Raw genomic sequence first — 14,749 nt, forward strand, 5'->3', positions numbered from 1 at the left:
GACTGCTGGCGACGTGCTGCTGCTGACACATCTTGATTGCGAGACAGAGGTTGCGTAGGAGGAGGAGGAGGGTGGTTTAGTGGAGGAAGCATACACCGCCGCAGATACCACCACCGAGCTGGGGCCCGCAATTCTGGGGGTGGGTAGGACGTGAGCGGTCCCAGGCTCTGACTCTGTCCCAGCCTCCACTAAATTCACCCAATGTGCCGTCAGGGAGATATAGTGGCCCTGCCCGCCTGTGCTTGTCCACATGTCTGTTGTTAAGTGGACCTTGGCAGTAAACGCGTTGGTGAGGGCGCGTACAATGTTGCGGGAGATGTGGTCGTGCAGGGCTGGGACGGCACATCGGGAAAAGTAGTGGCAACTGGGAACCAAGTAGCGCGAGGCCGCCGCCGCCATCATGCTTTTGAAAGCCTCTGTTTCCACAAGCCTATACGGCAGCATCTCCAGGCTGATCAATTTGGCAATGTGCACGTTTAACGCTTGAGCGTGCGGGTGCGTGGGGGCGTACTTGCGCTTGCGCTTAAACAGTGGCGCTAGCGACATCTGGATGCTGCGCTGAGAGACATTGCTGGATGGGGCCGAGGACAGCGGAGGTGAGGGTGTGGGTGCAGGCCAGGAGACGGTAGTGCCTGTGCCCTGAGAGGGAGGTTGGATCTCAGTGGCAGGTTGGGGCACAGGGGGAGAGGCAGCGGTGCAAACCGGAGGCGGTGAACGGCCTTCGTCCCACCTTGTGGGGTGCTTGGCCATCATATGTCTGCGCATGCTGGTGGTGGTGAGCCTGGTGGTGGTGGCTCCCCGGCTGATCTTGGCGCGACAAAGGTTGCACACCACTGTTCGTCGGTCGTCTGCACTCTCAGTGAAAAACTGCCAGACCTTTGAGCACCTCGGCCTCTGCAGGGTGGCATGGTGCGAGGGGGCGCTTTGGGAAACAGTTGGTGGATTATTCGGTCTGGCCCTGCCTCTACCCTTGGCCACCGCACTGCCTCTTGCAACCTGCCCTGCTGCTGCCCTTGCTTCCCCCTCTGAAGACCTGTCCTCAGTAGGCGTAGAAAACCAGGTGGGGTCAGTCACCTCATCGTCCTGCTGCTCTTCCTCCGAATCCTCTGTGCGCTCCTCCCTCGGACTTACTCCAATTACTACTACCTGAGTGATAGACAACTGTGTCTCATCGTCATCGGCCTCCTCACCCACTGAAAGGTCTTGAGACAGTTGCCGGAAGTCCCCAGCCTCATTCCCCGGACCCCGGGAACTTTCCAATGGTTGGGCATCAGTCACGATAAACTCCTCTGGTGGGAGAGGAACCACTGCTGCCCAATCTGAGCAGGGGCCCGAGAACAGTTCCTGGGAGTCTGCCCGCTCCTCAGAATGTGTCATTGTAATGGAGTGAGGAGGCTGGGAGGAAGGAGGAGCAGCAGCCAGAGGATTCTGAGTTGCAACAGTGGACGGCGCAGAACTGTGGGTAGACGATAGATTGCTGGATGCACTTTCTGCCATCCACGACAGGACCTGCTCACACTGCTCATTTTTTAATAAAGGTCTACCGCGTGGACCCATTAATTGTGCGATGAATGTGGGGAAGCCAGAAACGTGCCTCTCTCCTAATCCCGCAGCAGTCGGCTGCGATACACCTGGATCAGGAGCTCGGCCTGTGCCCACACCCTGACTTGGGCCTCCGCGTCCTCGGCCGTGTCCACGTCCTCTAGGCCTACCCCTACCCCTCAGCATGCTGTATTACCAGTAATGCAGAAACAGAACGCTGTAATTAAATGTGACGCTTATTGGCCTGTGGTTGGAGGCTGACTTCGCTTACGGAATGCCAGGAACTAATTTTGTGCAAGACTGCTGTAACACTTAGCTGGCTGCGTATGATTTTGGAGAACTACTACACCCAGCACAGACCCAGAACACTGAGGACAGTCACAGGCAGCCCAAATAGATTTTTTTCCCCAAATTTTTTTGCAAAGGCCCACTGCCTATATTCAATCAATATGTCTTCTGTCCCTGCCTAAGCGCTTCTGTCCCTGGAGTATTACTGCAGGGCGCAATGCTCTGCACGGCCAATATACCAAAAAAAAAAAATGTGCAACACTGCAAAAAGCAGCCTCCACAGCACTGCACACGGTTAGATGTGGCCCTAAGAAGGACCGTTGGGGTTCTTGAAGCCTAAAATACTCCTAACACTCTCCCTATAACAGCTCCACCAAGATACCACTTTCCCTCCTCTATGTCAGAACGCATCTGTGGCGAGCCGCGGGAGGGGCCGATTTTTATACTCGGGTGACACCTGATCTCGCCAGCCACACACTGCAGGGGGAAGTTGTAATGCCTTCCCTGTCTTTCTATTGGCCAGAAAAGCGCGCTAACGTCTCAGAGATGAAAGTGAAAGTAACCCGAACATCGCGTGGTACTCGTTACGAGTAACGAGCATCTGGAACACGCTAATACTCGAACGAGTATCAAGCTCGGACGAGTACTTTCGCTCATCTCTATTTATTACCCTTATTAATGTTTTTATTATCCCTCTTATTTTATTAGTGCCGGTGAAAACATTTATTCCAGCGAGCATCGTTCCTGCAAGTGCTCCCACAGAACTACATTGTACAGAAATCACATTAGCGTAGCTCACCTTACATGCGCACGCCTGACACCCTTACACCTATATGTGTGCGGACGCCATCTGCCATCTAGGGAAAGACAAGGCTCTGTAGGTCAGAGACATGGGGCTGTCCTTATCAGGACATTTGCTCTGCTTTTAGGCAAGGGCCCACCAAGTCCTGATTCGTTTAACGAAAGAATTACACATCCTGTGTCTGTTCAGTCTGTCTTTGTCCTGTTTGGTGAAACCATGCAGGCACTGTGGTTTTACCCCATGTGATATAAAGACTGGTTGGCCGTCAGCCATTTTGTGTGCTATCCATTTTGTATGTAGTTAGATGGCATTTGTAGTTTTCAGTTGACTTTTCACCTATTTACTCACTCCTGCCTGTTGATTTTCGCTTTTAGAAAGGCAACTGCTCTCACTTTACCTTGTATCAGAACTGTGATGTAAATAACCCCCTTCCTTTCTTTTCTCCACTTGGCTGTTTGGTTTAGAATTAGTGTGAGGAAACTCCAACTGTGTAACCAATTTCTTCTTAATAAGGTCTAAGGAAAATCATTCACCTAGGGCTAGGTTCTTGCAGACATGCTGGCTTCGACATTCAAATTAAGGAAAAAATCTTGGTTGTGTAAAGGTCCTAGCCGGATATGAAGTATATTTTCCCAATTGGGAGGGCCAGCTGAACAAAGCACATCTAAACTCATTGGGGTGCGGAAACCAGAACACCCCCAAATGGCATATCAGTGTACCTGGTTATAATCTTCATGTCATATTTTGTATCGCTGAGTAGATAAAATCAGGACTGGAAATATGCCATGCATATATTGCTGATTAGAAGATCTCCTGCAGAGATATGGCTGAAAAGGGAAATTATGTTTTTCTACAGGAATGTACTCTGCCCCTCTCTGAATCACCTCAGAGCGGTTGAGGGGAAGTATGTTCTGGTAAATCTTTAAAACTAGGGGCTCAGAGAGACTGGGTGTCAGACCTTCAGAGATACACCAGAGTGTAAGGACTTTCCCGTTGCTTCCCGTCACTCCCCACAAAACATTGGGCTGAACATCCCAAATCTGGTACCTTCTTTATTTCTTCCTTGTTTTATTTTAAATACTGTCTGTTGAGTATACCTGTAAACCGTATCTCCACTGTAACATCTTTTTCTTTAAATTTTTGTATATATCAATATTTAGCACTGCTAGTCTTTTTTAGAATAAATCTGCAATTTATCAGTCAAACCTTGTCCGTTTAAAACGAACAATAACTCCGAAAATTGTGCTCATAATTTATAAGTCTGGGTTCCAGCTTACCTATGATATAAAAGCTGGTGGTGGCAGCAAGTGTGTGTGGATATTGTAGAGTGCTGGAGCCGTTAGACCGGATCAAGTGGTGATTTGAGGTTCCGCTTTGTATGCGTGCAGAAGTCTGGGACAGCTGGGTACAAATCCGCTTGTATTCTAAGCTCTGCCATGACAAGTATTTGCAGTGGTGAGAGTGCTCAGAGTAGTCGATCTGTGACAATTGGTAACAGTGGTGGGACCTGTAGGGTCTCCCCTCTCCTATCTATGACACCCTGCACAAACTTACAACTTGTTCCTGCAGCACCCAACAAGAGATTGAATCCGATTTATCTATGAGATGCTTCTAGCACCACCCATACACCCTGATTGACAGTTTTCTAGCTAATACACTGCATACTTATTATTATTGTTATTTACATTTCTTTTTTGTCCATTTCCTTAGAATGTTGTTAATTGACCAAAAAAACTATGGACACTTCTAGTTTTGAAAACATTCTTACTTTGCCGCATTTTTTCCACACTTGCTTAAAACGTTTATACAGTATTGTACACTAGACTACGCTATTCCATACAATGGTATCCAGGAAAAAACATTTACCATTCAGTATATTTTTATACTTTTTTCTTACCGTGGGACCCTATGGGTAACAGATGTCACTGTATGGAATCCGTTGGAGGGATCTGTTGTATGTATAAATTAAAAGGACGCCATAAACAAGCTGTGAAGTGAGCCTTACCACAAATGAACAGACTGTCATCACAAAAAGTTATTAGTCCAGAATCATCATTTAATAGCGGGAAAATGTATTCTAGAAAAACAATGTAACGCCGCAGATATTACACTATATGGACAAAAGTATTTGGACACTGCACGTTTTTCAGAAAAAATGCTTTATTATTCTATTTAGTAACGTATCCTCCTTTTGCTTGTATAAGAAAGGGGTCAGAATTGCGCCTTGTAAAACAATGTGCTAGAAAAACGTGGAAGGTGAAATGTGACTCATCTGGTGCACGGTGGGTTAACCCTGGATAGGAAAATCCCACGGCACCCTCTGTCCAGGTCGGCGTGTAGATAAACCCTTTGTCCACAATCCAGTGGGCCTGGAGAGACGTCTGGAGCAGGAAAAAAGCTATGGGATACTAGGAGCTTTCAATAGGAAGAACTAAGGAGATAAAAATAGTCCAGCGCTCTTTAGGGACCAAGGTGCACTCTTTACATAAAAATTATTATGGATCTCCGTAATGGGTTGAATCCATAGGTTTACTGCAACGCGTTTCGGCACTTAAAAAAAACAATGCCTTTCTCAAGCATAAAACAAAGCTTACATAGACAAATATATATACATTTAAAATAACTCACAATGGGGCGTCTATCATGGGTACTCCATGGTACATTGTGCCCTCATTATCAGGGAGGGACTCACCCTCTTAGACGTGATAAAACACACGACTTGATTTTGGAACGTGAGATCCATTCCAAAGTTAAAATAAACTTTATCAAACTCCAATCTGCAACTATTTAGAAAGATTGCGCTGTCATTTTAGAAAGGCAGCCCTCTTGACAATCGTTGCAGTTTGGAGGTTTACAGTAGTGTGCCATTTCTGTCCCTATGAAGCACGTTTGATAAAACATACAAAGAAGAGGAAGACGTTGTGCTTGGGGATTCTTAAGTATTTAACAATTATGAATATATATTTCACAGATGATCATGTGAATTCTCTAGAGTTTGACCACATTACAGTATCCCCACTTATAAGACTGGAAACAAGAGACATAACCTAAAGTGGTTGTCTTATGAATACAAGCTTTTTCCATATGCCCTATTAGATCATTTGAATGTTATAAAGCTAGGGTCTGGACCATCCTTCTATTAGGTACAAGGCCAAATTTATCCATGCCTTAGTGATACATAAGATGTTGTCTACATACCAAAATATAACGACGTGTTGGAGGTCACCACCTAAGACCCAAAACTTGATGGAGAGCAAAGAGTAAAACATTCCAAAGCAGAGCGGCTTTCCAGATTCCAATAATTTGCTGAAGACCACGTGTTTGTGCGGTGACTATCTTATATTGTATCAAGCAGGAAGGTCCAGACTTCTAAGCCAGCCTTAGCTATGTGTACACTAAATGGTCACTTTATCAGAGGTCCCATTCACAATTGGGGCTTTCCTGGATAGAAATTAGCACCGTGGCCCCGGAATGCATCATAGGATCACCTGACAAGTTTTCTGTGGATCAGTTTCAGTATAGATCCCCATCAGATGGGAAAATCCAGCGATTTGAGCGACTTCCAATGAGGCCTTGTCATCGGTGCTAGACTAACTGGGGCCACGGTTTCACTCCCAACCACGTGGGGTTTCTTCTATTGTCTGCAGGTTAGCAAGAAGAGCAAGCCCATGGAGTTGATCAAAGTTGGTTGTGAACTTTAGGCTCCATTCACACACGCGAGCGCTTGTCCACAAGCGTTTTTATTCAAAGATGCCTTGCATCACTTATGTGAAATTGTGATCGCAAGTCTTTGATGCAGATGTGGGCTCTGGTTGAACTTGAACTAATAACAACCTCTTGGTTTTGGGACAAAAATTTGTCCTGGAACAGGAGAGGGAGGGGGTACATTACCTGCAGTTCTTTTTTTCTGCTGCCCTTCTGACCCACTAGTTTCATACTGGTGTTTTTGGCCTCACCAATCTTCTAACTCCTTAATGCCCACTGTGCACTGCTCTCCGATTGGCCAGTGCTGTTCACATGAGCAGCTCTGACCAACGAGACAGCTGGTATAGTATTTGGGTAGTCTAATACTATCCATGCATTGTGGGGTTAGTAAATCTGAAGCTCGCGTCGGCCATCTTGGACTGCCAAACATGGGATACAGAACTAGCTATTCTGATTGACAGCAGAGAAGAACAATTGCAGGTAATATACACCCCTCCATACCACCTCCACTGGTCACAGGACACAATTTTGTCTTAAAACTGGAGGGTTACTTTAACGTCTCGATGCTACAACCAAACCACACTTTGAAATGCTCCTCCAAATGGTCATTGACTCTATTATAACCCTTAAACCATTGTTTATTACCACATATACATGTAATATATTAATGTATAATACATTTACATATTAAGTATTATATACATGACGTAACTAATCTGTATATACAATGTTCTCGGAATATTAAAATTTCTAACTCAAATCCATTATTCTTGACCCGCAGTTCCAGATATTAGCATTTAGACTTCTTGAACATGACTAGATCTTGCGTTGACATCCTGGACATCATTATCCTGTTATGCTGTGAAGTCCTGCGTTACCAAATTAAACACATTGCTTTCCAGTGAAGTTTGCCACTTGCCCCAGTGCCGCTGGATCTCGGCCTGTACCTGATGGACATGTAGACAGAAAATGGGATTGTTATAGAAAGAGGCTTTTACCAAAAACAGAAGACATATTGTGCTCATATGTCCCTGGGCTTTAACCCTTTCCAATCCAATGTTGGGCCTGCCCCGACATCATAATTTCCCTCCACAGCTCCGATGTCGGGGCAGGCCCGACACTGCAGTGCAGGAGTGCATCTGCACCCGATCATCAGACACATTGGGTGCAGATACACTCCTGCACTGGTCCTCATTGAGGAGCCCCGAGGAGAAGGCAGAAAGGGTTTTTAACCCTTTCTGCCTTCTCCTTTACACATTACATAGCACTCAATTAGCGCTATGTAATGCACGGAGATTCCGGCCGGCGATCATGTGACCGCCGGTATCACCTGACCCCCAGCGGTCACATGAACGCCGAGCCAGGAGCCTGCACCGTGGAGGGGGGGGGGGCTGCTTACCTGACCGGCATCTTCCGCAGTCTCCCTTCTGTCTCCCGGCTCGGCGATCATGTGACCCCCGGGTGCCACCTGACCCCAGCGGTCACATGATCGCCGAGCTGGGAGGCAGAAGGGAGAATGCGGAAGACGCCAGACAGGTAAGCAGGCCCCCCCCACAGTGCAGTGAGCACCTGCACCCTCCTGAACTCTGTCAGTTCAGGAGGGTGCAGGGAAATGTATTATTTCTCATCCATTCTCACCAGCTCCAATTTATTTGGAGCTGGGGAGAATGGCTGAGAAAAATAATTGCATTGGAAAGGGTAAATCACGGCCGAGAGTAGAAATATGCAGCAGTGCCACTTGTGCACCCAGTGAGCCACAGGGGTGAGCACTTCACTGTGTAGTGACATGCTGGTGCTTCCACACTCTTCCACGCCCGTCGGGCCAATGGTGCAACACACAGACGTCTCAGTGAGGAATACAACTAAATCCTCCCTTCTTCTCTCCCTTCTCCATACTGAGTCAATGAAGAGGTAAGTCATTAGGTTATCTATTTATACCCCGTACTGAGATGTGTCAGTTATGTTTCAGAAAGGTGTGAGAACACACTGAAACATGTTACCTGCCATTCCTGTATATTTTATGTTTGTTATTTTAATACTCTAGAGCCTTGTGTGGTGCAGAGTGCTAAGACAGCAGAAATGCAGTCCTAAGCTCTCACTCATGACCTGAAGGTTGCAAGTTCAATCCCCGCTTGGTACAGGTAGCCAGCTCAAGGTTGACTCAGCCATCCTTCCGAGGTCGGTAAAATGAGTACCCAGCTTGCTGGGGGGTAAAAGATGACTGGGGAAGGCAATGGCAAACCACCCCACAAAAACCAGTCTGGCAAGAAAACGTCACTCTAGTCACGACTCGGTGCTTGCACTAGGGGACTTTACCTTTTACCTATTTTTGATATTACTACATGGAATAAAGAATAGTTTTGGTCTGACTTATTGGAGCTACAAACGCATCTGGATCAAGGGGAGACCTGACAGACCTTAGGTCTCCTCTGTGAAGTACGTTTATTGTACTCACTTCTGGTCAAGCACACCTAGTAGCGCAGGAGTCTCTTATTTTTTTCTATGATCATAGAAATATGGCGTTTAGCATGGAATTTAAGCCCCTGCAATCTAACAAACAGATCAGGTGTTTGGCTGTTTTTAAACACTTTTACCTTCTCTTTCGCAAGTTACATAGCACTCAATGAAAGCTATGCAGAGAATAGAGGTAGCAACAGTGCCATTCCCTCTATTAGTGCCGACGATCACTTGATCGCTGGCTACACCCAAAATGGCAGAACTGCTGGTTGTTAGGCGACTAAGCTCAGCTCTGCCAGTGGCTAATGTCACTACAAGGGATATTTTCACCTGTAACTGGGGCTCCTATGGATGCTGCAGTTACAGTGGAAAACTGCTAAATGAAAATTACATTATAAATGTGCCCCAGAGGTCTTTTATAACATCATGAAGATCATGGATTAAAAAACAAAAAAATAGTTACAATAAAAAGTAAAAAGAAATTATAGAATAAAATGCAAATAGAATATATAATATAAGGGGCGTGGCCTGGCAACTGCAAGGAAGGACACATGGTGGATGGGCTCCGGAAGAATCCTGCATCTTTCCTCTTTTCCTGTACTCTAAAAAACTCCCTGTCGGCCTCCAGTGACTGCCCAGCACACTCAGGGAGGAGAGGTATGTGTGGGGTGTCTGCCAAGGTCCCGAGGCAGCGCCAGAACAACGCTACCTACTCACCACCAAAGGCTGCAGGCTCTTCTGAGATGCCTTGTAAGGGCTGTTGATCTGCAACCACTGTGTCAACCTACCTGGTAGGTTAAGATCTGATCCAGCATGGCTGACAGCCAACCCCAGTGTGAGAGGCAAGATACCAGATGAACAGCCCCATATATGGATGGAAACTAGGAAAGGTATCTTGCCCTGAACTAATAACCAGGAGAGGGAGACCCCTGCCTACAAGCGGAGCACTTGTCCCGATAAGGATGACCCCCATGGTCTTCCTCTAGGCGCTGACTTACCCTGGCAGGCCAGAACACCTATAGGACAAAAGATAGAACAACAATGGGGACTAAAGAAACAAAGAAGGAAGAAGCTGACAAGGATGAACAGAAAAGTGGACAACGGGAACAACAGACCACAGGCTACACGAACGAAGAACACAGAACACAAGCAGAACGCAAGGTAGTAAGGTAACTGCCAAAGCAGTGGCTGGACATGAAGTGAAGGGCACAAACTCTCATCAACACTGCAGCAAGATCTGAAAGGCAAAGGGCAGCTATATAGGACAGTGATTAGAAAAGGAGCATCAGCTGAACAGGAGACCAGAAGCTATTAACTCTAGGAGTTCTGGAAGAAAGTGAATATAAGCTCAGAGAACAGAGAAAATGGGACGACGCCCATATTTGCCAGACACAGAAGCAGAAGATTGTGTCTGAACAGTGCACCTAACACACCGGTCCCGGCGGGGCTCTACTTCCGTTTCCCTGTCAGAGTACTAGCGGTGCTTCCACCTGCCGCTGGTGAGTCAGAGTGCCCTGTCAGAGGCTCCAACAGCCGCTGTGCACATCCCTGTGCTCCAGCAGAGAGTCCAGATGCTGCAGTAGCCGCCATTCTTGTCATTCCTCACGGCGGGGAGAGACTCCACAGCAGAGCTTCCTGGCTGTGAGATCCAGCCTTTTGTGAGGGGAACTGAAAACCCCACAAATAAACCCGCTCTTGTTTGGAGAACTTCAGATGGGCCCTTGGAGAGTAATCCCACAAGCCTGCACACGCAGTGTTCCCACAGCCTGCAGCCCAAAGCTCCTTTACTGTGATCACACACTACATCTCTGCAGAAGAACATATCCAAGGAGTCTGTTAAGAAAGAAATTGATAAAGAACAGCTAAAAAACAAGTCATCTGCTAGGCTAAAGAGTCTGAAACTATTATTTGGTGCTATTGCAAAGTTTCCTAATTTTTGCAGGAGCAGCAGCTAGACTCGCAAACTCTGCTATATGCAACTCCACATCAATGACATCTAACTAATTGACTCTAGCACCACCTAGTGGCCAAAAGTGAAAATTGCTGTAACTCACTAAATACTGATTCTTTGTTCCTGATTGATAACTTGGTTCCAGACAGGACTTCGTCCCTATAACCTGGTCCAGCAGCAAAAGGTCATAATGTGTTTGTTAAATGTTGGCCCCACAAAGGCCAGTCGTATAAGTTTTGTGTTTTTTCTATTGTACGTTTTGAATTTTCCTGACAGTTCTGCTGATGCTGTTTACTCGAAAGGTACATCCCATCATAACCCCATTAATGGCTGATTTACATTTAGCTTCATTCAATGTAAAGGGCATTAATGTCCCACAAAAAAAGGTCCCAAATATTGCATTATCTAGAGAAACCTGGTCTGCATATAATTTTCTTTAAAAAAAAACTACACCCCTGTCACCAAAAATAAAGCCTTCACTAAATGGTGCAACACCTCTACACCATTGAAAAGGCATAATGGAGTAGCTATAGTTTTACATAAAAGGGTTCCATTTCAAATGTCAAACACTTTAGTCGACCCCAAGGGCAGGTACATCTTGGTTAAGGGTACAATTGGTGACAGAATGCTTAATTTGGCTAATGTGTACACCCTTAACTCCCATCAAGATGCTTTCTTCACTAAAGTCGTTAACCAACTGCAAGAATTTTCAGAGGGTGATCTTATCCTTGGCGTAGACCTTAATGTCCCGCTTAATCCCACCTTAGTTACTTCTAATGGCTTCTCAGCGGTCTGTTTTCTTAAATTAAAAAAAAAATTAAGAATTTGTTAGCAGATCTCCCCCTGGTGGACCCTTGGAGGGTTCTCAACTAGGGATGAGCGAACGTACTCGTTACGAGTACTTACGCACCCGAGCACCGCCATTTTCGAGTACAGCGGTACTCGCGCGTAAAGATTCGGGGGGCGCCGTGGCGGCACGGGGGGTAGCAGTGGGGAGTGGGGGGGAGAGGGAGAGAGAGAGGGCTCCCCCCTGTTCCCCGCTGCTACCCCCCGCACCGCCGCGCCTCTCCCCGCCCCCCGGCGCCCCCGAATCTTTACGCCCGAGTACTGAAGTACTCGAAAATGGCGGTTCTCGGGTGCGTAAGTACTCATTACGAGTACGTTCGCTCATCTCTATTCTCAACCCAAATATGAAGGACTTCACCTTTTACTCCCCAGTCCACAAAAAATATTCAAGAATAGACTATTCTTTTGTCATGCACTCTTTGTTAGACTCAATCTCCGAAACATTTTATGACCGCATCCTCTACTCAGATCATGCCCCTATTTTTATGAGGATGGCTATCTTCCCCAGAAGGAGATCTGCAACCAACTGGCTACTAAATGACAACCTGCTGAATAACAAGGAGGATGTTGAATATATACAAAAAGGCCTACAGCACTATTTCAAGGAGAACGCTCTAGAGCCATATAACCCTACAATTCTATGGGAGGCCCACAAGGCTGTAATAAGAGGCTTATTTATTAAACTGGGTGCTAGAAAGAAGAAAGAAAAGGAGAGAGAGATCTCTGCTCTCATTGAGCAGATCAAGAATATAGAAGCCTGTAATAAGAAAACTTTCTCACCCCAACATGAAAAACACCTGTTCAAACTGCGTACTAAATTAAAAGAGCTCCTCAATCAAAATTCTGAAAAATACTTCCTTTGCAAAATACAAACACTACATTTTCTCTGACAAATGCGGTAAAAAGTTCACAGCCCTAACTAAAACTCAGAATGCTAAGGCATTCATCCCTAAAATAAAAATGATAAAATACATCACACAACTGCAGATATCTCCAATATTTTTCATGCATTCTACACTGATCTATATAATATCTAAAATTCCAAGGAGTCGCTAACAGATAAATCTCAAAAGATTTGCAACTTCCTGGACTAAGTCAATCTTCCTAACGTACCCACAACTCTAATAAAATCTCTCCTTAAACTGATCTCTTCCCATGAAGGTATTAAGTCAGCCCCAAATGGGAAAAGCCCAGGTCCTGATGGCTTTGGGTCCCTATATTTTAAAATCTTTAAAGAAACTCTCACGCCATATTTGGTTCATTATTTTAACTCCATTAGCACGGGAAACCCATTCCAAAAGGAAGCGCTGACAGCACACATAACCTTAATCCCCAAAGAGGGAAAAGATGCTACTCTATGCAGTAGCTATAGACCCATATCTTTAATTAATAACGATATTACATTAAACACTAAAATCTTAGCTAACAGAATAAGGTTAATCCTGCCTTGTCTAATCAATCCAGAAGAAGTAGGCTTTATACCAAATAGGAAAGCAAAGGATAATACCTCAAAACTATTAAACCTGGTAAATCTAGCCCAACACTACAAATCCCCATTAGCCCTTCTTACCAGACGCCGAGAAGGCCTTTGATAGGGTTGATTGGTTATTTCTTAGGATGTCTCTTTAAAAATTTGTTTTTTCAAAAACTATTGATAGATAAGATTGTGGTGCTGTACTCCCTCCCCTCAGCTAGAATTAAAATTAACTTGGAACTATCCCCCACAGTCCATATTAGCAATGGCATCAGGCAAGTATGCCCCCTATTCCCCCTATTATTTGTTCTTACTATAGAAACTTTTCTGGGAAAAATCAGACAGAATGATAAAATTATAGGCATAAAATATAGTTCTAGGGAACACAAATCAGCCTCTTATACAGACAATATGTTGTTCTTTCTCACAGAACCTAAAACTTCAATTCCTCACATCCTACAAGAGTTTACGAACTTTGGCCAAATATCAAACTTTAAATTAAATCTTTCAAAATCAGAACTGTTGAATATAAATATAGAATCCGACCCATGGACAAAAAACTTAAAAATCTCACCATTTAAGAACTCAAGTGAGCAAATTACATATCTAGGGGCGAGAATAACCTGGAGCCTCACAGATCTTTATAATTTAAAGTTTTATCCCCCTACTCGAGAAAATTGAAAAGAATCTCACCTCCTGGAGCGCTTTGCCTATTTTCTGGTTTGGCAGAAAGAACCTAAATAAAATGGTCTGCCTACCAAAAATATTATATGTGCTCCAAACTCTGCCAATAGAGGTTCCACAGAGCTTCTTTGCAAAATTGAAAATTCCCATAGCAAAATTCATCTGGCAAGGTAAAGGACATAGGGTTAAACACGCAACTCTTATCAAAACAAAAGAAGGCGGTGGCATAGGACTCCTCGATTTTGAAGTGTATTGGATTGCGTCGCACCTGAACTGCATGGTGGACTTGACCCGCCAACAAATCCTAACCTTTGGGTGGAACTGGAACTTTTTTCCCTAACCAACAATCAGAAACGCTCAACATGGTCCACCTTGTACAATAAAACTAAATTAAAAGAGATCCAAAACCCTTTTACCCGGCTAACCTTGAACTTGTGGCATAAATCCAACGAAAAACTCAAACTGGTACCTCAGATTAGTGGCTTTACCCCATTCCTCTCATTAATTGACAACAAATTTAGAATAATCAAGCAGAAAATTGTAAAAGATGTCCGCTTATCCTCATTGTAATCCAGTCACTTCATAATAGATGATTCTGTACCACAGAATTTCCAGTTCTTAAACCAACTGGGAGATACTATATTTACTGAAGAAGATTTACGCATCATCAGGGATACACTTTTGACCCATTCCGCAAATATTGTCGATACAGATCAGAATCTGTTATTACCCGTGGGGATGGAGAAATCCTCTGCCATAGCTGTGACAGCTGTGGCAGAAGTCCCCAATGTACTCCCTATGTTTTCAATGGGGCCAGCGCTGCTACCACCGGCCCCATTGAAAACAATGAGCGATATCACAGCGTTTTCTCTGCGCTGCGAGGCACTCGATCTCACATAACTAGAAAAAATATCACTAGTGGGTAGGCAGCCTTAAAGGGTTTTTTAGTGCTATTATGGCATATATTGATCTTATTGAAAGTGGTGGTGGGGGTCTTCCA

The 14,749-nt window shown here is 45.0% G+C and overlaps 1 protein-coding gene across 1 annotated transcript in view; it reads right to left on the bottom strand.

Annotated features, from left to right (window-relative positions):
* Positions 1–7,075: 7,075 nt before the first annotated feature.
* LOC136588415 (vasoactive intestinal polypeptide receptor 1-like) overlaps positions 7,076–14,749 on the bottom strand; it is an 80,237-nt gene continuing 72,563 nt past the window's right edge. The window contains exon 13 of the mRNA XM_066587605.1: positions 7,076–7,284. Coding sequence (XP_066443702.1) covers positions 7,192–7,284 — 93 coding nt within the window. The 3' untranslated portion in view covers positions 7,076–7,191. The remainder of the gene's footprint in view (positions 7,285–14,749) is intronic.

The sequence above is a fragment of the Eleutherodactylus coqui genome, chromosome 13 (assembly GCF_035609145.1).
Source record: "Eleutherodactylus coqui strain aEleCoq1 chromosome 13, aEleCoq1.hap1, whole genome shotgun sequence".
In the NCBI taxonomy this organism is placed as follows: Eukaryota; Metazoa; Chordata; class Amphibia; order Anura; family Eleutherodactylidae; genus Eleutherodactylus; species Eleutherodactylus coqui.